Below are 22,669 nucleotides of genomic sequence, written 5' to 3'. Positions count from 1 at the left end.
TAGTGGGCTCTGTGCACACCTTAAAAGAGAAATGAACCCTGCCTCTCGTACTGCACTGCTCGGCCTGCCTGAGGGGGTGTGGGAGGAAGGAAACCCAAGAATCTTGCCATTTGTGATGGGCCTTGAGGCCTTATGCTAAGTGAAATAAGAGAAAGACAAACACCATAGGTCTGCTGTCCCTCACAGGTGGACTCTAAACAACAGAACAAACAAGAGAACCTGGACTTGATACAAAGAAAAGATTGGCAGTCGCCGGGGTGGGGGGGTGACCTGGGGGGGATGGATACCCAGAAATATCAACTTGCAGCCATAAAATATAGATATTGCCGAGATGTCGTGGCAGCGGGGAGGGTACAGTCGATCGTGTTGTCAGCTTGGGGTGGTGACAGCTGGTGCGCGGGCTCGTTTCACCACCTATGCAAGCATCCGATCGCCGTCCTGACGCCTCAAAGTCCCATAATATTGTAGATCAATTATACTTCAGTTAAAAAAAAAAAAAAAGCCAGGGCATTACCGTACACCCGCTATAAAACATCAGAAAATCCGTCTTCAATCAGGTGTTTTTAAAAATGTTCTCTTTTAAAAAGAAAAAAAAAATAGAAATTTGTGTGCTGAGTGCTGGTCGGCTTCAGGGTTAGAGCAGGATTTTGAATCGCATGAACTGGGCCAGGTCCTCGGCTGCTCCTGCGGCTCTCCGACCCGGACCGACGGGCTGGGCAGCGGCCTGTGTGTGGAGGGGCTTGGTGGCCGCCCTGTCACCCCCAGGCAGCGGGCACCGACGGCCCAGGGCTGGCCGAGCCAGTCCTCCCTGCCAGCCCTGTCCGCGCTGGTCCTTCCTCCTTGAGAGCCGGGCAGCCCGCGGTTGCGCAGAGGTCGCCCTGAGGGTGTCCCCGAGTCTGGGTCCTGCACGGAGCGCCGGGGACGCAGAGCCCTTTCCCTGCGCCTGTGGCCCCGGCCCCGCCGCCTCCAATGGCCCCGTGGTCCTGCTCTGCCCCCCTCCCCCTGCCCTCGGGCGGGCGGGTGGGGAGCTGCAGGGTGGAGGTGGGAGATGCTGCGGGTAAATAAGCAGAGCACGCTGCTGATTGGCTTTGGGGAGGCGGACACTGTCTATATAAGTGGCAATCACATCCTCTGTGCCTTTGAACTGTCACGGAAGAGAGGAGAGAGGAGAGCGAGCGAGTGAGCACCTCTGGGCTGCCTGTGAGTACTGCTCTTTGTCCTCGTAGCCCGAGGGACCGGCCACCCTGCCGGCGTGGCCCCTGCATGGCCGGCAGCCTGGGGTCTGGGGCCCAGAGGGCTGCGTCACCACAGCCGGTCGGCGTCCTCTGGCTGTGGCTCGGGACGGCTCGGCGCCCAGCCACGGGCTGCGGGGCGCCCTGGGAACGCTCCCTCGACGTTGGCACCAACCCAAGCCACCTGCCCTGGGCGTGTGTCTCTAAGCAAAAAGTCAGGCAGAGAAGCAGAAACTTGTGATGGTTTTTCAGCCCGCCGTCCCTCAAGCGCGACAGCAATAGAGCAAAGCGAGTGGGGATCGGCTTCCAGGCTGATTCGCGGTGCGTGTGGGGCACAGAGGCTGGGACGGTGGGAAGGGAGGCCGGGGGCCGAGGGCACAGCTCCCCAGGGAGAGCAGCAGTCCCCCTACAGGGTCCTGAAGGCAGCAGCGGGGCAGCAGGAGGGCAGCAAGGGGAGCTGGGGTTAATGAGCCAGCCACCTGCAGGTGGGGATGTGCTCACCTGCTGGGGAGCACTGTTTTCTCCAGTTTCCAAGGGAGATTCAAGCAAGGGATCTGGGTACCCCCCCTAATCCTATTTCTCTCTTATTTTCCCCTCCTAATCCTATCTCTCTCTTATTTTCCCTCCCTAATCCTATTTCTCCCTCAAAGGCTCCGAGAACTGGCCGCTCACTCGGTTTCTGGGGCAGATGGGCGGCCTTTCCCCCATGGAGACCGTCCCCAGAGCAAGGGTGTGGGTGACAGCCTCGGAGCCGGCCTGCTTGGGCCCTGCGGGCTGCCACAAGGAAACAGAGCCTTCCCGGGTGGAGGCAGCCTGTGAGATCCCCGCAGAGACAGCCGGCTCCTGGAGGTCAACGTGGGCATGACCAGGAGGGTCCGGACAGTTCTGAATGGGAAAGACTGCGTCCTTTACCGCAGCCTCTGTCCCTTTCCTGGACACGTAGCAGGTGCACACGCCCCTGTGCACACGGTCAATTTGATGACAATAATTCAAAAAAAAGAAAAAAGAAAAGAAAACAAACCCTGCCAAGCCCTTACAAATGCAAATAAGTACGGGGTGGGGGGATTTACATCAGTTTTCCACTCTCTAAGAGGTGGATCCTTCTGAAAGTTTTACCCTGTAACCTCGGAAACTGAATCTGGTGGTGAGTCTGGGGAAAGACTCCAGGGAAATTAGACTTTGTGGGTAACAGAGGTCCTGGAGGGCGCCGGGTGCTCGTCAGCACGTCTGGAGGATGCTCAGGGCGTCAGGGGCGACAGGGGTGACCGAGGCAGCGCCTGGACACACACACGGCCTAAGGGGAGTGACCCAGTCCTCCGGGTGTGCAGGGCCACGACGGGAAGTGCCAGTGGCCGTGGGGCTGAGATGAGCCCCCTGCTTCCTCGAGCCCGTCCCCCCATTTCTTGGGCCAGGCTGGTGCTGCTACCTTGCAAAGCTGCTGTGACGATGGGGAGGTCCCGGCTGGCCCGGTGAGGGTGACGGTTGCAGCGTTTGCTCGGGTGGGAGGGAGTTGGGGAGGCCCTTCTCCGGGGGGCACGGAGCTCAGCGCACTTGGTCCAGCCTCTGCCCGCTTCCGCCCAGGTGGCGGCTCAGGTCAGGGCTCTCACCGCCCACCTGCTCCTGCGTCGGGCCCTGCAGCCCCGCAGCACCCGAAGAAACCCAGAGCACACCCTGGGCCGCAGGTGCCGCCTCCCTAGCCCAGGCCACAGCTTGCTTTGGGCAGGCCCGGGCGGCCACGGCCACAGCTGCAGGGGTGGAGGCCGGCTGCAGCACCCACAGCTCCTGCTGCCAGTGCCACGGCCAGGATCGGGGCGCCAGCCCCTCTGAAGCCCATCAAACGGCAGTTGGAACACGCGCGGGCAGCAGGCTCGGCAGAGGCAGACGAGACACGGCGTGCGTGAGCCTAGCAGAAGTTGGGCAGCAGCGGGGGCTCATCTGCTTTCCTTGGACAATAGGATGTGGCAACTGTGGGTCAACGTGTTCTTGGGCTTTGACTTGCAGAAGCCTCGCACGCAGGTTTCTTAGCAACGGTGGGCGCAACCGCCTCCGAGGAGTGGCAGGGAGATCGCAGTCAATATTTACCACTGACCCGATTTGTGAAAAGGAAAGAAAAAAAAAAAACAGGGACTCCGTAAAGAGTGTGCCTACTGAACAGACTTACGGTGGCAGGTGTCGTGTATTTGAAATAGATGATAAATCAATATGTGACCGAGCCACAGGACGTGACCACTATTATGAAAAAAAGCAACCAGCTAGAGCATAATTTAATAGTGTCGCGTCTACGGGAAAGGCAGATGGTGGGGGCCTTCTGTGAGCTGTTAATGTGACTACGAGACAGGGAGAGAAAGGGGGCGAGACTTTCAAGGGGGAGGACAGGTGCTTTCCATGCAAGGAAAGTGTCTTCTGGAATAACGTGAACTGAAGTGGAAACGGCGGGGGCGGGTGGGGTGGGAGGTGGGGAGTGAGTAATTGGAATTACTGGATGGTTCCTGTATGAACTTCTCAGAATAGCAAACATGGGTGAGAGCGATAAAATGTAAAAATTCTACCTTTGGATCGGAAATGCGAACAAATGATAAAAGGTAGCAGAGAGGGGGTGTCCATGCATGCCGTGCCGCCTGGCGGGTGACGTGTTTGTCGCATTGTGGGTCTTCTGGAAGGAGGCTGACGACGTGCAAAAGGGCGGAGAGCCTGACACCTGTTAACTCCGTTCGGGCGTGGACACCTCCGAGGGACAGACCCCACGGGAGGTGAAGCAACGTGGCTGGTGGTGGCAGCAGCCGACAAGGGACAGGCTGTGCGGCAGGTGCACCATGTCCGGGCACAGCCACCCTGTGGAGGCTTCCCGGCAGGTGTTGCTTAGGGTGAACGTGTGCACTCCGGGCACACGTAGCTGGGCAAGCGGGACAAATGAGTGACAAGCGAGATGCCCACCATCCTAATTGTCCAAGATCAGGAGTAAATCGGAGCGACATCAACAAGGTTGTGGCCAACGTATTTTTCCTCTGAGGTAGCTTCAAGTTTCCATTTCTCAGTCAGCGTCAGGTCACATCAGGATACGTTTGCAGGGATGTGAGTGGGAGTAGCGTGTTTTCCCGGCGGGGGGGGGGGGTGAAAGGGAAATCGCGATCTCTCTGGGCCCTACCCTGGAGAGCTGTGGGCCGAGCTCCGACGGGGTTGCTCATTAACCAGGCCATAAAGCAGAACCGGTTCCCTCCCAGCTCGCAGCCGTGGCCGAGGAGCGGGGCCGTGGCCGAGGAGCGAGGCCGGCCCCGGGGCTTTGTCCGGGTGGGGCTTTCCTACGGTTGCCCCTGCACCACCCTGGGATTCGGTCATTGCCAGGTGACCCAGCCAGGTCAGGCCCCTGTTGTCATACGATGGTTTCCACGTGTAGCAACAAACGTTGCTCAGAGCCCCACGCCTCCTGCCGGCAGCATCTCACCGCCCGGTTTACGGGGCAGGAGGCCGACTGGGGGAGGCCAGCGCGGCGGGGCAGCGGCCCAGCCTCCTGCAGCACAGCCGGGCCTCCAGCCTGTGGGTCAGGTCGGACCCCAGGTGCACAGTCTCTCTGCTCGGGGCCGGTGCGGTGCAGCCGGGATCGTCCCCAGCACAGCCACGCTGGCCAGACAGGGGGCGGGGGGTGCTGCCCGGGTGCCCTGTGCCGCCCGTTAGAGCCCTGCCTTGGCCGGAGCTCATGCCTTGGCAGGTTACTGATTACAAACCCTCGTTTGGAATTCCGGGCACAATGGCCACATGTCTCAGACTGGAGGCGGCGGCGACAAGAGGTCGGGCACCTGGCACAGGTACGCCTCCCCAGAGAGCTGGAGCCAGCCTGTCCTGTTCCCTTGGGCCGGGAGCCCCAGCTCTGCAAGCCAGGCCCTGGGGAAGCAGCCTGGACGCTGTGGCCTCCAGGGGGCGCCCGGGAAACCTTCCCGGAGCGGATGGGGGTGGACACGGGTTTCCAGAATTTAGTCTTTTTTTTTCAGGCTTTGTCAACCCAAACCCTGGCCAGGGTTGCCGGGCACGTGCCACCCCTGTGCCTGAGTCCAGTGCATTCAGGGGGGGCCAGGCCAGGGTGCGGGGTCCAGGGGGGGCCCCTAGCCTCTCGGCTGAGGCCCTTTTCCATGAGTTCAGGAGGATGGTACTGTTCCTGACGAGGTTATTACGAAGATTAGTAAGAGAGTACGTGCCGCGAGCTCCACATGCTGCTGGGCACCCGTCCGCTACTATAAATGCCGATGGATGAGAGTCCCTGCCTCGGCAGGGACACCCCCATGTGCATGAAAGTGAGTGGGAGACTGCGGTACGTGTGTGATCGGAGGTACCTGCCTTAAGCATCGGGGTTGCAGGAAGGGCCCTTGGGCAAGAAGGACACGGAGCTGGGAAAGCGTTGCCACCCCTCGCTCCACACACGGGAAGGGCCTGACGTCTCCAGGCCCTAACGCTTCAGACTTCCCACCTGTAAGATTAGGGCGGCAAAAGCGCAGGTGTACCCAAGCTTAAATGAGGTAGGAAGCCGGCCTTGGGTCTCTAGTCATGCCCCACCCGCTGAGCCCCCTCCCAGGACACCTGGATCCTGTACGTTTTGCCAGTGGGAGGCGCTGGGGGAGCGTGGAGGACACAGGTATGTCCTGTGTCCACAGGACACAGGCTGAGGCTCCCCCGCGGGGCCGGCTCGGGCAGGGCCAGCCTGCTCGGATCTCCGCTCTGCCCCGGATCGGGTGGGAGTGGGGCGTGGAGGCTCCCAGAAGTTAATCAGCCTTCCTCCTTGTTAGTGAGCAGTGAAGATAAGGTGCAAACCCGGGACTCTGAACAGAGTCCACACTCCGTCCTGCGTGCGCACTGCCTCCCGGGAGCACCCTCTCCTGCGGTTGCTTCTCCTCCCACGTGAGTGAGTCTGTGGAGTTTCTCGGTAGCTCTCAGGGCTTGTGCGCGGCGGCCTACTGACCATCTGCACGCAGGACTGACTCGTTCAGACAGCTTTCTGGAGGAGTGTGGGCTAGGCGTGCGAAGCCAAGGCCCTGCATCCATCGCGGCCTCCAAGAGGCGCGTTTTTGGTTTGTAGGCAGGGAGGTCTGAGCCTCAAGCCCTCGCCCTGCTCCCAGGCCCTACCTCTCACTGTGCCATCTGATGGCGTCCCCGAGCACAGTCCAGGGCCCCAGGGGTTGCAAAGACGCTGCGAGGTTTCTGAGGACTCCTTCAATTTCTTGGCTGGTCCTGGGTCCGTTCAGGTTTTCTATTTCTTCCTGTTCCAGTTGTGGTGGTTTGTGCGTTTCTAGGAATGCGTCCGTTTCTTCCAGGTTCCCTAATCTGTTGGCATGTGGTTGCTCATAATACATTCTCATAATCGTTTGTGTTTCTTGGGTGTTGGTTGTGATCTCTCCTCCTTCGTTCATGATTTTATGTATCTGGGTCCTTCCTCTTTTCTTTTTTGGTGAGTCTGGCTGGGGGTTTATGGATCTCATTCGTTCTTTCAAATAACGAGCTCCTAGCTTCATTGATCTTTTCTACTGTTCCTTTGGTGTCTATTTCATTGGTTTCTGGTCTTATCTTTATTATTTGTCTTCTCTTGCTGGATTTAGGCTTTATTTGCTGTTCTCACTCCAGCTCCTTTAAGGGTAAGTTCAGGTTGTGTATTTGAGACCTGTCTTATTTCTTTTTTAAAAATATTTTATATATTTATTCATGAGAGACAGAGAGAAAGGCAGAGACACAGGCAGAGGGAGACGCTGGCTCTGGAAAGCCTGACATGGGACTTGATCCTGAAACTCCAGGATCATGACCTGAACCAAAGGCAGAGGCTCAACTGCTGAGCCACCCAGGCGTCCCGAGACCTGTCTTCTTGAGAAAGGCTTGTGTTGCTGTGTACTTTCCTCTTAGGGAAACCTCTGCTGTATCCGGAAGGTCTTGAACAGTCGCATTTTCATTTTCGTTTCTGTGAATCTTCAAAATTCTTCTTTAATCTCCTGGTTGACCCATTCATTCTTCAGTTGGATGCTCTTTAGTCTCGATGTATTTGCGTTCCTTACAGATGCTCTCTTGTGGGCTAATAAGGAGGCAGTTGATCGAATGAACACTGGGTGTTACATGCAACTGATGAATCACTACACTCTATGTATTCAGAAGCTGATAATACACTATATGTTAATTAACTGAATTGAAATTTAAAAAGAAAAGAAAAGAAGCTGCGTTTGCAAAACACTGGGATTTCCATTTGTAAAGAGATGAGCTCAAGGACCATGGATGGAAGAAAAAGGTGAAATCATGTTTCACCGAAGGAGAGGGAGGAGCTGTTGCTGCTGGTTCTCCTACCTCACAAAATGAGGTACTTTTGCTCAGTTAATACATTTATTTTTATTTTTTAAAAATTCTGTTTTTAAGAGCAATTTTAGGTTTGCAGGAAAATTGAGAAGGCAGTTCAGAGTTCCCATATATCCCCTCCGCTCACCCCCCCACCATGCCCCACATCATTTCCTCTAGTTTTAATAAAAAATTTTGCCCCAATGCCAACTCTGAGGGCCACTTAACTCATTATCCCATTTAACCTCCCAAGAGTGCTTAGGGATGGGCATTTTGACCAGGCGCCTTTGTGCAGGGCCGAGGGGGTGTCAGAGCTCAAGGATGTGCCACAGCACCATTGCCATCCTGACCTGACGGAGGAGCTGGCCGTGCCCCCAGGCCTCTCCGGGGGCCTGTCGAGATTCTTCACTGGCTACACTGTCATTGAAAAAAATGCTAATTTAAAGATTAAATTTAAAGCTCCTAAATTGTTAACCAGAGTCTTCCCAGTTAGGGAAGAGCGTCGGGGATTTCTCTTAAGGCAAGTACAGAGCTAGCCACCCTATTGTTAGAAGACTCTCATTGCTGGAAGCTTCCTCGTGGTGTGGGTTAGAAGAAGCAATTCTGGCGTTGGGGTTATTTCTGCTTCTGCACCCGCAGAGGAAATGTCCATCAAGAAGCCAGGTGACTCAGAGGAAAATTGGTCCAATTACTTATATGCCTGGATTGGTGCTGATGTGCGTCAGGGAAAGAGACAAGGCCTCAGGCCCCGGGGGAAGCGTGTTTCAAATCCTAATTACGGTTCATTTTTCTTGGAATAGTGTATAAAAAGTGTAAGCACTTTTTATCAAGTTAGAGGAGGAAGACCAGGAAAGGTTGCAGTGTCCAGCGTCCCAGGGTTTGGACAAGACCTGGCTGCTGAGCAGCTGGAGGCAGGACCACAGACAGACGCAGAGCACCCCTTTGCGGTGGGCCCCTGGCCACCCCCGGTGCTGACTGACTCCCCAACACCCAAACTGTGGACTTGGTTGGTCCTGTCAGTTCAGCTGTGTCATCTCTGAGGTCCCACGGGCGCTCAGCCACCCGACCCCCACGGCGTATGGGACACCCTCCAGGGCCTGGTGTGGGTTCTGGCCAAACACTATGGCTGAGGTTGGTCCAGGCTCTGGTGGGACTTTGGAGCCACAGGAGAGGGAAGCTCCAGTCCAAGGTGAAAATTCGGGTCTATGCTGGGCTAATTGAGCTGTTAGTGAGGCTGGAGGCCCAGAGGCTGGGCATGGACGTGAGGGACCCGGAGGGGATGGGTCAGGGTTCCGTGGGGGCCATTGTCTCTCTCTTAAAAAAAAAAATTAAAAGATTTTTATTTATTTGAAAAAGAGCACAGGCAGGTTGGAGGAGACAGAGGCAGAGGGAGAAGCAGGCTCGCCTCTGGGCAGGAGCCTGAGATCATGACCAGAGCCACAGGCGGATGGTTAACCCATTGAGTCTCCAGGTGCCCCAGGACCTTTGTCTCTTGGGGCTTTTTCTAAGGCAGATACTGGCTGTTTTAAAGGTAAAGAGTAGGGTAGGGATGCCTGGGTGGCTCAGCAGTCGAGCGTCTGCCTTTGGCTCAGGGCATGACCCTGGGGTCGTGGGATCAGGTCCCACGTCAGGCTCCCTGCATGGAGCCTGCTTCTCCCTCTGCCTGTGTCTCTGCCTCTCTCCCTGTGTCTCTCATGAATAAATAAAATCAAAAAAAAAAAAAAAAAAGGAGTAGGGTATACTAGAACATATTCCAGAAAGAAAATGTTTACAGGACCAGAAGATGTTTGGTTCGTCCACTCATATCATCACTCATTCATCCCCTAGACCGCAAGCATTTGAGGAGCTCAGTGTGACCTCGGGTCAGTGCTTGGTCCTGAGAAAGCAAAAAGCAACAGTTGAAGATGCTGCTTGGAGGAGCCCCCGTTAGCAGGAAACATCTGCACAAAGATAAAGCACAAAACCAAATAAGCCATGGGGCAGGCAACAGAGACGAGGGAGTGCAGGGGAGTTCGGACCTGCCTGACCGAGAAGCCAGGGGGTGGGGTGCCGGGTGCAGAGGTCCAGGCAGGCAAGGGACCTGCACCCACGCAGCACGGTGACGGTGCACACAGAATCCCGGGCTGGCCCGCCCGGGGATCAGATGATGTCGGTACGGGCTCCTGTGAGGGCCTGCAGAGGCGTCACTCCCAGGCTGCATCATGGTCGACGTCTTCCAGCCAATGTCTGCCCAGCTCAGGGGCCTGAGCTATCAAATAGCTACAAAATGAGCACAAGATCCCCTGTGGCCGTGGCAGTAAGAGCCTTCTAGAAAGGTCCATGTGGGACACAGTAGGCAAATAGATGGCAAAAGAACTGGGATGTCATGAGCCGGCCTCCTCTTATAATTTGGGACTATTTCTTCTGCGGGATGAGACGGTGGGTGTCCGGCCGTTTTCCCTGCGGTGCCCTGTGTTGGCCATCTGTGCTGTGTGGATCACAGGCAGCAGCCGATTCTCGGGGAACTGAAGCATCCTTCTTCCTTTTTTTTTTTTTTTTTTTAAGATTTTATTTATTTTTCATTAGAGACACAGGGAGGGAGGCAGAGACACAGGCAGAGGGAAAAGCAGGCTCCACGCAGGGAGCCCGACACAGGACTCGATCCCGGGTCTCCAGGATCACGCCCTGGGCTGCAGGCGGCGCTAAACCACTGAGCCCCCCGGGCTGCCCCTGAAGCATCCTTCTTAATGTTGCCCAGGTCCGCACGCTGGGTCTCCACTTGTACACGTGCTACCCCCCAGCAGGGCACACGCAGTTGGCCCCAATACCTACTCCACTAGGAATTTTTTTTTATTTCTTTTATTTATTTGAGAGAGAGAGAGAAAGAAAGAAAGAGAGAGCACAGAGGGGAAGGGCAGAGGAGAGAGACACAGCAGACTCTGTCCAGGACATGAAGCCTGACGCAGGACTCGATCTCATAACCCTGAGATCAGACCTGAGCCCAAGCCAAGAGTCAGGTGCTCACCCTCCTGGGCCACCTGGGCGCCCCATCCACAGGACATTTTTAATAGTCATTCACACAGTACAAATCATCGAGGAAAAGATCATGAGATTCGATTACCTAAAAATTGAAATTCTTATAGATCATCAGCAAAATTAGGTCAAACAAAAACATGAAGAAAATGTCTGCAGGATACATCACAGAGATAAGAGAAAACCTAGTACAGCAGAGCTTTCGCAATTAAGTAAAAGCAGTGGACAAGCAATTCAAAAATCCACGCGGCGAAGAAGCGAGAGAAACGCACTGAACCTCATTAATCAAAAAAAAAAAAACAAAAAACAAAAAAAACAGACTCGTCAGTCCCCGGGAGGCTGGTAAAGCTCACAGCTAGATTGCTCAAGCATAGCCCTGGCAATAGCACGGCTGAGCGAGCACTGTCACACGCTCCCCCCGGGAGAGCACTTCGGGGAGCTAGGATTCTGGGGACACATGTGGCCCTGTGACTTTAAGATACAGAAAATATGTATTTAATAAGACGTCATTCCATGGAAACTATGAGGTCAACGCTCTTCCTTTCAGAAAATTGTAACGCAACACAACGTGTAGAGAAATGTGGATTATGCCTCTAGGTGTCTGACGGAATAGCCAATAGGTGCCATTTATCGAATGTTCCTTTTGCGCCCCCGTTCTAAGCTCTTTCCGTGTACTCGCTAATTGACACAGAAAAATCCTTTGCGGTCGTGCCGTTACCATCACGACTTTTGTTTCCAGGTCAAGTTTGCCACAGTGCCGATTTACACCGGGCAGCACAACCGGACATCTGGGTCAGAGGCCTTCGGCTCTCAGTCCTGACGTGTTGGCCATTGGGCTCCAAGAGCTCTTGCCCCTAACGCAGTTGGGACTGACCGAAATGTCCACTGATCGAAGCGTATCGTGAATACAGCACGCGTAAGCTAGGAAATACGAACAAGGCTGAGAACGCACAGGCTGGAAGAGTATTAACGCGGGACGTGCACTCGTCACTGCTTAGAAAAGTAAGCTGACAAAAACACCTGCAAATCCATACAGTTTTAGTTGAATTTGAACCACACCAACTTGAAATACTTCGATTTGGGGTAAAGAGCAAGCTTTACTCTCTATGCAAAGTTTGAAATAATCCGTCACTCCAAATGAAAAATCCATTTCGAAGCCTGCAGGTCCAGGGACTTGTAAACCAGAAGCTACACAGATGAAGCTTTGTGGCTTTGCGCTAAGAGCCTCCGGGAAGTCTGACCATGATATTCTGGATGGGAATCAGAGCTCTCCTGGGCCTCGAGCTTATAAACACAAACCGGGGACTCCAGGCCATCCCACGTTTTTAGCATCTGCTGATGCTGTGACTTGGAACCATACTTTATGTCCCATTTGGTGTCACCCACACGGGCTCGCTAGATGCAAAGAGTAAAAGAGTATCCTCAAACAATAACACTGAGATGAGGGTTTGATGTAACAATCGGTCTTAAAACAACCTGGAAACGTCCAACGGTGCCCCCAGGGCCGCCCATGGAGCAGGGAGCACTCTGCAGAAAGCATCCTTGGAGACTGGAGAGAGCGCTGAGAGGTGGAAAGGCATCTCCAGACTGGCCCGCCTCTGCCAAGATGCCCTCCTGGAACACACCTCAGTCCTGCGTCTGTGAGCCGTCTTCATCCACGCGCCTCGGCACGCCGAGCCTGGCTTTAGCGCAGAATCCTGCCAGCCGGCTCATCGGGAAGGCTCCACCCTTGATATCCAGCCGAGCACTTCTTCCCTCACCCTAGACCTCGAACCTCGTTGCTCTGAGCGGCTGTGTTCCATCTGCGCCCTACCGTACCTGTTGGCTATGCAGCCCGACCCGCCGCTGTGGCCTACGGGGCGGAATCCAGTCTCCCTCCCCTGTTGCAGTAGTCTTGAATAAAATCTTCAGGTTGTGTTTAACAAACATCTGGCAAATCATTTCTCCTTAACACCTCTCACCTGATAAATGTGGTCAAGAAAAAGCTGCAGAAACCCGGCATGGATGACGGGAGCCGATGGAAGACGTGCTGGCGTACTGGCCCCACGTTCATCACCTGTGCCGTGTATGGAAGGTATAGACTCACCCCCGACCTGGCACATATTCCCACGGGAAGGTCCATCTGGAGTGATGAAGCTGTGAACCGTGGGAGGAATTCAGAAATGCACCCCTTGCTTAGTACGTGGCGGTCCCTGACAAGTACAGGAAGCCCCTGGAATTCTGAGCGGTGGGCTCCCACTGACTCCGGAAGCCACAGGGTGCAGACAGCAGCCGGCGGGAGGTTATGCACCTGAGCTCCGGGCTGAGCGCGGGACATGCACCGTGTGAGGTCGCTTCTGCACCGTGCTGAGCGATCGGCTCTGTCGCCTGCAGTTGTCGTGCGAGCCCAGGAGCCCAGAGGGTTCCGCTCGCCTGCCTCCGTCCAGCGGCTAGCCAGGGGTATGGCAGGACCGGGCGGGGTTCGCCGTCCGGCTTGGGCAGGGCCGGGGCCAGGTGCGCGCGTCCAGTCCCTTTCTTTGCTACACATGGTGAGACGGGAGCAGTGGCCAGGGGTAGGGTAAGCGTGTTGCTTCGTGTCCAAATCCAGCGGGGCTTCCATGGTCCAGACAGGGACGGAGGTGCCCCCCAGCTGGGACCCCAGCTGTCACCGCCCAGGAGCGGAGCAGTCAGCTCCCCGGCAACTGGCCGCCCCAGGTGAGAGGTCGTCGTGTTGGCTGACGGATTTGTTTTCTCCGGCTGTGCAGGTGCTGCCTCTGGCGAGGCCCAGCCACCATGGACTCAGCTGAATTCCGAAGGAGGGGCAAGGAGATGGTGGACTTCGTGGCCGACTACCTGGAAGGCATCGAGGGGCGCCAGGTGTACCCGGATGTGGAGCCCGGCTACCTGCGGCCCCTCATCCCCACCACTGCACCCGAGGAGCCAGACATGTTTGAGGACATCATCAGTGACGTGGAGAAGATAATCATGCCAGGGGTGAGCGTGAACCTGAGGCCGTGGACGGGGCGGGGGGCTAGCGTTAGGGTAGGACCTACCAGGCCCTGGACAGTCATGCGTCTTATGCCACCTGGTCCTCAGAGCCACCTTGCTGGGGAGAGATTTTATCACTCCTATTTTCTAGCTGAGCCCAAGCGGTCCCAGAGAGGTTAGGTGATCCGCCTGAGGCCGCACAGCGAGGACGCCATGGAGCTGGGACAGCGCCCCAGACTGTGTGGGCCCCAGGGCAGGGGCCGTGCTTCCCCCAGGTCCCCAGGTCAGTCCCCCTGATCCCCTGGTGCAGGCAAGAGTCCTTCCACGCATTCCTGACATTCTTGCATTTAGCAAGAAGGCAAATCACAAGCCTGGAAGAAATGTTTTATTTATTTTACTCGAGACATTTACTTGGGGGGGCAGGGACAAGGCCCTGCTTCTGAGCAGACGTTGCCCTGGGAAGCGGGCCGGCTCCTTTACCTGCAGCCAGTGAGTCATGGGGCCACGGACCCGGCCAGGGCTGTTCCTCAAGACCAGGGCGCCTCTTTCGGGGCCGCTGCTCGCTTTCCAGCCTCCCAGGGGTTTCCTTTGACATTTGTGCTTGGAGCTAAGTGCAGGATTCCTGTTCTCGCCTGGAGGTTGTGCAAACACACAGAGCGCTCGCTGGCTCGCTTGCTCGCTTGCTCGCAGCCCCTCCAGGGAGGAGCGGTTAAATGTCAGGCGGACGGGGTGGCGTCGTCTGCTGGCGTCTGGGCAAAACACCCCGGGGCTGCGGGGCTCAGACGGCAGACAGCTGTTTGCTTCTCATGGTCCTGAGGTTGGCAGCGCAAGATCAAGGTCGCGGCCGATTCAGTTCCCGGGAGGATCCTCAGGTGGGCTCGCGGATGGCCGCCCCCGCCTCCCTCCTGTGGCCTCTGCTCCTTGCCACGTCTGATGCACCCCTACCTGCCCGCAGGGGGCGGGGGCACTTCTAGTACCACCCACCTCGGTGTGAGTCAGGGTGTCAGCCGAGGACCTGGGAGCACAGGCACGCCCGGCCTCACCCGGGACGTGGGGCACGATGGGATTGGGAGTTCTCCTCCTGAGTGCAAAGGGGGCGGTCGGGGCGTGGAGGGTCCGGGCCCCGGGGTGGGACTCTGGCCCTGCCCAGCCCCCCGTGACTGCGGGGACGGTACGGGAGCTCCCAGGGCTCCGTGGGCAGGTGTGCGGAGTGAGAGCAAAGGCACGCGGACTCCCAGCGGAGAATCCTGGCCTCCAGGGCCCCTGCCTCCGCAACTACAGCACCTCCGTGACCTGGGGGCGGAGGGCGTCTCAGAGGCTTTGTTCTGTTCCCTCAGAGCAGACCAGTCAGCAGCAGGAACACATCAGAGAGGCAGAGCAGCCCCCCCCAGCCCCCCCATCTTCTCCCCTCCCCCATCTCCTTCCCCGACCCTGGGACATCCCCACCCAGCCCTGCACTCCGGCTCCAGAGGCCTGTCCATGCACATCTGCCCCCCTCACCCGCCCGGGGGCCCTGCAAGGCTGGGGACAGAGGAGACAGGGGTGCGGGCGAGGATGGAGCCATGGTGGCTGGGGGGGCGTCTTGCACAGGAGATTCAGTCGGGGGCGGTAAGACCAGCTGAGAAGTCTGAAATCAGTCCGGTTCTTTTTTTTTTTTTTCCTCCTAATATGGGTTTTAGTTTTTTTAGAGCAGGTTTGGGGAAACCTGGCTCCTAACCTCTCTTGCTTTTAGAGAGGTCACAGGCTTGGCCGCGATCGGGGCCCGGCTCCCTCACACCCCGGGCACGGCTCCTCTGCACACAGGTGACCCACTGGCACAGCCCCTTCTTCTTCGCCTACTTCCCATCCGCCAACTCCTACCCGGCGCTGCTCGCAGACATCCTGTGTGGGGCCATCGGCTGCATCGGCTTCTCCTGGGTGAGCTCGCAGGGGCCCCAGGGCGGTGGGAGGCGCTGCCATGGGGCCCGGGCACCTGTGCCCCCAGGGCCTGAGCCCACAGCAGTGGCACCTGTGGGAGGGAAGAAGCGTTCAGCCCTGGAGACGGCGCCCGTGAGGGAACATGGGTTACGGGGACATGATACGGGGACACAGCCAGACAGAGGCTCCTCTCAGGGCCAACAAGCAAAGCCGGTCCTGCACAGTCACGGGGTTTTGGAGGTACCGGGAATTCACAGCCACGGCCCCGCAGTTTCCGCAGCCCGGCCTGGGAATCTGCACTCGCAGCCCATCCCGAAGCTCCGCACATGCCTGCCGCTGCCCCAGCCGTCTCCATGCACTCGCAGCCAGGGCTGCTGGGCCTGGGGGGCCCCGCCATCCCCGGGGTGCCCTGACGTGGGCCCCTGCACCCAGGCCCGGCGCCACGGGAGGGGCCCCGTCCTCCGGAGAGCAGAACGCGCACAGGCAGAGCCAGGTGCAGAGGGCGTTGGGGGTCCCAGGGCTGCAGACTGCTACGTGGCCTGTCCCCGGGGCTGCGATCTCGTGGGCGCTGCCTTGTGCAGAACAAGCACCCGAGGCCTGTGCTTGAAGCAGTGCATTGGGAGTGTTGGGTGCCCAGCACTGGGACCCAGCATCGCCAGGCTCCCCGCTCCACCCAGGAAGGCTTGGGCGAGGGGTCCTCCCTGCGGCCCTCCCCCGTGTCTGTGGAGCACACTCCCTCCTGAAGGACACCCCCCCCCATTCTCTACCAGGGCAGATGTCATTGGACTTGCCGGTCTGGAGCTGTTATGTCCCTTCCGGGCGACGTCTTGGCATCTGCCCTTTGGTGTCTGTCCTTCCTGAGGACACTCTGATGTCTCTGGAGCCCTGAAGGGCTGCCCCACTGTCCCCCGGCCGTACAGGCCATGGCACGGGCTCCAACGCCGGGAGCTGGTCCGAGCTGGGATGGGCCAGACCCTCCCACGGGGCTGCCTGGCGGAGAGAACGGGCTGCTCGTTCTTATCAGCCATGCGTCACGAGCTGGCGTGCATCCCTGGGTGGGGACCAAGACCATCCTGCCATCTGCCCTGGGCAATGACGGGAGAGTCCAAGATGGTACAGCAGCACCTCAAGCTCCTGAGGGCAAGGGCAGCCACCTGCCCCGGGGGCTCCCAAGGGATTGAGGCCACCTGGAACCCACTTCCCAGACTGCGTCCAGTCCCACTGACTCACTCGTGACTCTGGAGGAGGGCCCTGGATCCCGCTGTAAGCACACAGACGGCTGGGGGGGCCGCCGGTGGTGCTGGTGGAGTGCGACACCTTGCCGGAGAGTCAATAAGGGCTGAGCAGCATCTGGGACGGAGAGAGGCTGATCTGGGCTTCCGTGGAGGAGTAAACCCTCCTGCTGCTCCCGAAATCCCACAAGACCTGGCCCTTGTTCTGACACCTGCCTCTGGAGATGGGTGGGGGGAGGACAAGCGTGGGGGGCGGGGGACAAGGGCGACGTCCCCAGGATGGGGGATGGTGAGGTCGCCGTCCTTTCTGGGGCACATCTGGGGCCTGGGGACTGGGGTTCCCTCGGTTCTCGGAGGGCGGGAGGGAAGGGGGGATGGGAGGTGTGCTGAGCCCTGCAGCACCCGGGCCGAGCGGCCCTCATCAGAGCTGCCAGAGCGAGGGGTCCTGCTGCTGCTTCTCCCCAGAACCCCCGGACGGGAGAGCACGCCGCCCCGTTAATCGCACCCGGGGACGGGCCTCTTGAGAATGTTCAAGCCTCTTGGGCAACCGCCCCTAAGCCTCCAAGCCACCAAAGGGAGGAGCTGCTCCTCGCACAGCCGTCCGTTGGTCCCAGGCCGGCGGCGGCTGATTCCTCTCTTCTCGCCCCGCCAGGCTGCGAGTCCGGCGTGCACGGAGCTGGAGACGGTGATGATGGATTGGCTGGGGAAGATGCTGAAGCTGCCGGAGGCCTTTCTGGCCGGGCAAGTGGGAGAAGGGGGCGGGGTGATCCAGGTAAGGTGGGGGGGGGCTGTCCGGCTTTCTGGGGTGCAGGGGCTCCACACGAGGGCCTACAGGTGGGAGAAAGGAGGCCTTTGAACCTCCTGCGTGTCTTCTGGAGAACAAGCGACGCTGAGCAGTTAGGAGCCTCTGGATCTGGACGTGGGTCCTGGCGCGGGCTGTCCCTCTGTCCCCCAGGCTCGGTAGAGCCAAGAGGCCGTCAGGTGGACACCTGCGTGCTGAGCCGGGGGCAGCCACCGTGTGAGCACTTGGCGAGCATCAACCCGTTTAGTTCTACAAAAGACTAGGAGTTGGGGGCCGTTCCACACCGTTGCACAGGCGAGGGGACCGAGGCGACGAGCCCGCCTGCCCCGGCTGGTACTTTCCAGGGCTGGGCTCTGAGCCCGAATCTGTCTGTCGGTGGAGCGGTGACCGCCACCGCTGAGCGCCGTGTCCAGGCGGCCAGCGCGGCTGCAACCACGCCGCGTCGCCCCAAGGCTTCTAGAAGGCGCTAGATCACCGAGAACCATGATCGCCTGGAGTTGCTGCCTCTCCCACGCAGCGCGTCACGGGTCCTCCTCACGGCCGAGTGTGCGCTGGACGGCGACGTACTGGGGGCTGGGGACGAGGCCACGCGAGGGTTCAGGCGTGTCTTTCCCACCGGGCGCCTCAGGACAAATGCCACCAAGAAGACCAGGGTGTTGTGCTCTTTTCCTTTCCCGGCATGGTTGGACCCTGGGCTCTGCTGAACCCGTCACCCTCCTTGACATCATATTTCTGGTGTCAAGTATATAATCATGAAATTGCGAAGCGCCGTTGGCTGGAGGGTCCAAGAGCCGGGGAGGGCGGCCGGTGAAGACGCTGAGGTCCTAGCGCTCCTGGGTCGTGGTTGGTGACTGGCGTGCCCGAGGTCACAGAGGAAGCAAGCCCCCCACCCTGCGCCCCACGCCCTCTGAGCCCCTGTGGGGCAGTTTCCCATGGCCGCTCCCAGATTCTGGTGGCTTCAAGCAGCACAGAGCGATCCTCTCCAAATGCTGTAGCTCAGGCGTCTGACACCTGCGAGGCTCCAGGCAGGACCGTTGCCGTTTCTAGTCTCTGGAAGCTTCCCGCCGTCCGGGGCCACGACCCCTCCTCCGTCGCCGAAGCCGCAGCATCCCTTCCCTCTGAGCCGTCTCGCACGGCCGTGTCTCCCCCCGACCACAGACGAGGAACATTCTCCGCTTCCAGGGCCCCGTGGGTCAGGTGGGCCCACTCACGTGGTCCAAGATGCTGCGTCTCGGCTCTTCATCGCACTGGCAGGATGCCCTCTCCGTGGAAGCCCTCACACGTGGGGGGGACCTGCACGTCTTTGGGGGGGCCTTACTCCACCGCCTGCACACAGGTTGTGTTGGAGGCCGGGAGGCAGGGCTAGCCTCGCAGGAGAGGCCCTTGTTCCCGTGCCGGGCTCGGGTCACTCTCGGCGGGGACTCTGTGCCAGGACAGAGGGCCGACGTCTTTGTGGCCAAGAGGCCACTGTGGCCCGGCTCAAAGCCCTTCCCGCTGAGCTCTCCTGCCTCCCTGCCTTGGGTCCTGGAACCTTCTATCCCGCAGCAGCGACTGAGAGCGGGGAGGGGGGGTGCCCATGACGCACAGGCTGAGCCTCCACCGCAGGCCGTGAGCCCGCTTTCAATGTGAGCGTAGTAGGACCAGGATTTCCTCACTGTGCACTCGAGGTCCGCTCCCTGGACCCCCTTCCTCTCGTGAGGGATTGCACATCCTGACCCTGCTGACCCTCAGGCCGAAGGCCACACTTGGGGTGGGGGTGGCGTGTGCCCTCTGGCCTCGGGGAGGGAGGCCGCCGCCCAGCACCCAGCCCAGGCCCCTCACCGCGGCTCGGCTTGGAGGATGCTGGCAGCTTCCGTCCTGCTTCTGCGGTCCCCCCACCTTCTGAGGAAGAGGCCAGAAGGGAAACGGGGTTTCGGGGAGGGGACGGGACCCCGGCTTCGAATCCTGCGTGACCCACTTCCAGGCCTGGGGTGAGCTCGCACTCACTGCCGGCGGCCGACGTCACTTTTCCTTCCTGATGCCACACATTTTGCCCAGATCCACTTGTCTGGTTTGTTCCTTCAATCTGAGCCCACCCCGCACCCCCACCCCAACCCCCACTTGCTAAGCCCTGTCCATCCGGGTCCCTGCTCCTTCTTCCCCTTGGGACATCTTGCTTCTGCAGCACCTGTCGCTGCAGCTCAGCCTTGCAAAAACCCCTCGTGGGTTTTCTGGGACCTTCCATTTCCCGCGAGTCGGGCACCTCTCTTGTCATTTCCAGTTTTCTTTTGTTAATTTACTTTTTTGGTCATTCTCTCCTCTGTATTTGGAGGGAAAGGCTCATCATTTTCTCTGCATCACTGTTTGAATTTTCTGCGCTGCCCATTTATCGCCTTCAAGATCCGCTTTGGTTCTGCTCTTCCTCTTTACAAAAATGTTTTTTTTACAGTCAAGTTTGTTTTGTTTTGTTTTTACAAAAAAAAAAAAAAAAACAAAAAAACAGACCTTGACTGTAAGCATGGAATCTCTATAGGACTGTTGGGAGCATTCCCCTGGTGTTGCTTCAGTACCCGTGTGTGTTTCTGCACAAGATCCGGAGAATACGGTATTTTCCGTACGGTATTTTACTTACTCTTTTGTTGTGAGCATTTCCATTCTTTGAGATTATTGCACTGTTTTCCATTACGTGTCACAATCTACGTAAATAATTCACGGCATATGTTGTATCAGATCTTTCCCTTTATGAATAACATCTCCGGGGACCAATACCCTTTAGGACAAGCACAAGCAGCGTCTAAGCAAATCATCAGCCTCCTGCTGGGGCTCTCGGGGTTGGGTCCACGTCCACCGTTCACACTTCACAAAGAGTAAAGAAAGTAAAATTTAAAAAAAAATTAAAAGAGTGTTTCTGGATCACAGAGGTTAAAAAATAATAATAAAAATAAATAAATAAATAAATAAATAAATAAATAAATAAATAAATAAATAAAAATAAAAATAGTCAAGTCCTTTCAGCCTTCCGTGATGGTTCTTCTAATTTGATGCTTCTCAAAAATCTTACAAATACTCCGTAATCTCAGGCGTGACTTTCATACCAACAGTGACTTTTTAGTGACTGCCCACCGCGGGCCAGGCTCGTTCCTGTGCTTTCTGCGATCCTTTTTCCAACCTGCAGATAGTTAGGAGGGTTGATGGCATTACCGACGACTTCTCTCGTAGCCGAGGAACCTGGGGCCAAGAAAGGGAGCGGATCCTGCCCAAAGGCCCGGATAACTGAAGGCAAGACAAGAACAATTCCATCAGCTCATCCCCGACTCTTCGTTTGGGTTAGTGTCCAGAGGTGCACGTGGGTTCAGTCTTGCAATTATATAGATATATATTTTTTTAAAGAGTTTACTTATTTATTCATGAGATGCAGAGAGAGGCAGAGACACAGGCAGAGGGAGAAGCAGGCTCCATGCAGGGAGCCCGACGCGGGACTCAATCCCGGGACCCCGGGTCACGCCCTGGGGTGAAGGCAGATGTCCACGCTGAGCCCCCCAGGGGCCCTTGCAATCATCTTTAAGGACAATCCCATCTCTCCGAGACGCCGGCAGCCCCGGCATCGGCTGTGCACCCCCCCGGCCCCTCCCGGCCTCTGGAGCCCAACCCTCCTTCACCCCCGATGCGCTCAGTTTTGCTGGATGCTGCAGCCTGTTCGCAGAGGAAGCCCAGCCGCCCTCTGCAGCTGACAGCGCTGTCGGCCTGTGATTGCTGAGGCCCCAGAGCCGCTCGGCCTGGTGACAGCCGGGGGCCGGGGCTGTGGGGCGACGCTGCGCCCTCAGGGCCATGGTCACTCACAGCTACCAGGCGCCAGCACAGTGACGGGCAGCAGTGGGATGGCCAGTCATCCTCTGAGCCCGACAAACCAGGTGGCGACATGGTCTCTTAATGGCTCACCGCGCGTGGGTGACACTTGAAACCCGGAGAGGGAAGGGCCTGTCTGGTCCCCGCCGGTCAGCTGTCACCAGCGTTCCTTCTGCTTCCTGGCCGCCTTGCCACGTGCTGCCGGGAAGCCAAGGGTCCTCCCCGCCCCAGGACCGACCCCTGCTCCGCCGGCCCGCCTCCGGCTCCCCTTCCCACAAAGGGTTGGGAGGCTGCTTGAATGCCTGCCCCAGGGCTAGAGCCCAATGGCTGCTCCGGGGACTCCATGGGTGATTTCGGTCTTTTGTGGGGCGTGCCTTGTGTCTGGTCGCTCCCGGCTGCCCGGAGGAGGGGTTCCATGCAGCACGGGGCGCAGCGGAGAGGCGACCCCATAGAGAACGGGCCCAAGGGCTCGAGGCCTGTCGTCAGCGGGGGTTCAGGGCAGAGCAGAGCTTTGGGGCTAAGGCGGGCTTTGGGGTCCCAGGCAGAGGACACGGAATAAGGCAGGTGCTGCAGCACCCAGAAGCTCTGCTTTTCCAGAAGCTCCTCTTTGGATGTGAAGGACTGAGCCAGGGGGTCCAGGAGGCACAGGCTGGGGCACAGGAGCTGAGGCCTTGTGGGGTCCCCTGGGATCGCCCGTCACCAGCCCTGCCCAGGACCTTCGTTCTAACACGTCTACTCTGATCGCTGACGAAGAGATGGCCTGAGGCAATGAGGAAGCCACCTGATGGTTCCAGTTAAGAAGGTGGCATCGGGCGTACTTGAGTCCTTGCGCCTGAACCCCGAGGCCTTCTGTTCAAATTCCACCGTCTTCCTGAAGGGGCCCCTTTAATGTGAAAGAACGAGTGAAAGCAGCGTGATGGCCAAATAGGAGAGGAAATCTGGATCGCTGGAGGGCGAGGAAGATAAAAAATGTGAACGGGTGGGGGGGACGGCTAGCGATGTTATTGTATGTTTTTCTGCAAAACCCTAAAATCTTAGAAATCTCTCATAGTCCATGAAAATCCACCTTCTTTTATTTTTTTCCTTTCCACTGTTCATACCATGCAGCCTGCGGGCTTCTAGGAATTACTTGAGATGTGGAGATCGTGAGCAGTGGGAAGGGGGGCATCGCTGTAAATGTGGGGATCCCCCTCCCCCTGCCCCTGCCAGCTGCTCACTGGGACCAAGTTAGTTCCTCTCTGGCTGGGCACCCCCTTCCCACCTGACGAGGACAACTTCTAGATGCAGTTATTTTGCAAATTGAGCGGGACGGCCGGGTGGCCGGGTGACGAGCCGAGTCCACGTCACCGTTTACCCACTCCCAGCCGCAGAGGAGCCAGGAT

At 57.9% G+C, this 22,669-nt stretch overlaps 1 protein-coding gene across 6 annotated transcripts in view; it reads left to right on the top strand.

The window, feature by feature from the left end:
* The window catches only part of DDC (dopa decarboxylase), a 74,358-nt gene that overhangs the window by 5,431 nt on the left and 46,258 nt on the right, over positions 1-22,669 (top strand). For 3 of the 6 annotated variants that reach the window (XM_025449412.3, XM_025449409.3, XM_049096612.1), the window contains 3 exons: positions 13,289-13,517; positions 15,315-15,428; positions 17,313-17,432. In XM_025449412.3, the coding sequence (XP_025305197.1) occupies positions 13,317-13,517; positions 15,315-15,428; positions 17,313-17,432 (435 nt within the window). In that variant the 5' untranslated portion in view covers positions 13,289-13,316. Of the gene's footprint in view, positions 1-1,049; positions 1,201-1,416; positions 1,554-4,454; positions 4,588-13,288; positions 13,518-15,314; positions 15,429-17,312; positions 17,433-22,669 lie in introns of those variants that run through there. The other 3 variants (XM_025449411.3, XM_025449414.3, XM_025449413.3) reach the window with 3 other exon arrangements.

Source organism: Canis lupus, chromosome 18, assembly GCF_003254725.2.
Source record: "Canis lupus dingo isolate Sandy chromosome 18, ASM325472v2, whole genome shotgun sequence".
Classification (NCBI taxonomy): Eukaryota; Metazoa; Chordata; class Mammalia; order Carnivora; family Canidae; genus Canis; species Canis lupus.
This window is presented reverse-complemented; position numbering and strand designations above follow the sequence as displayed.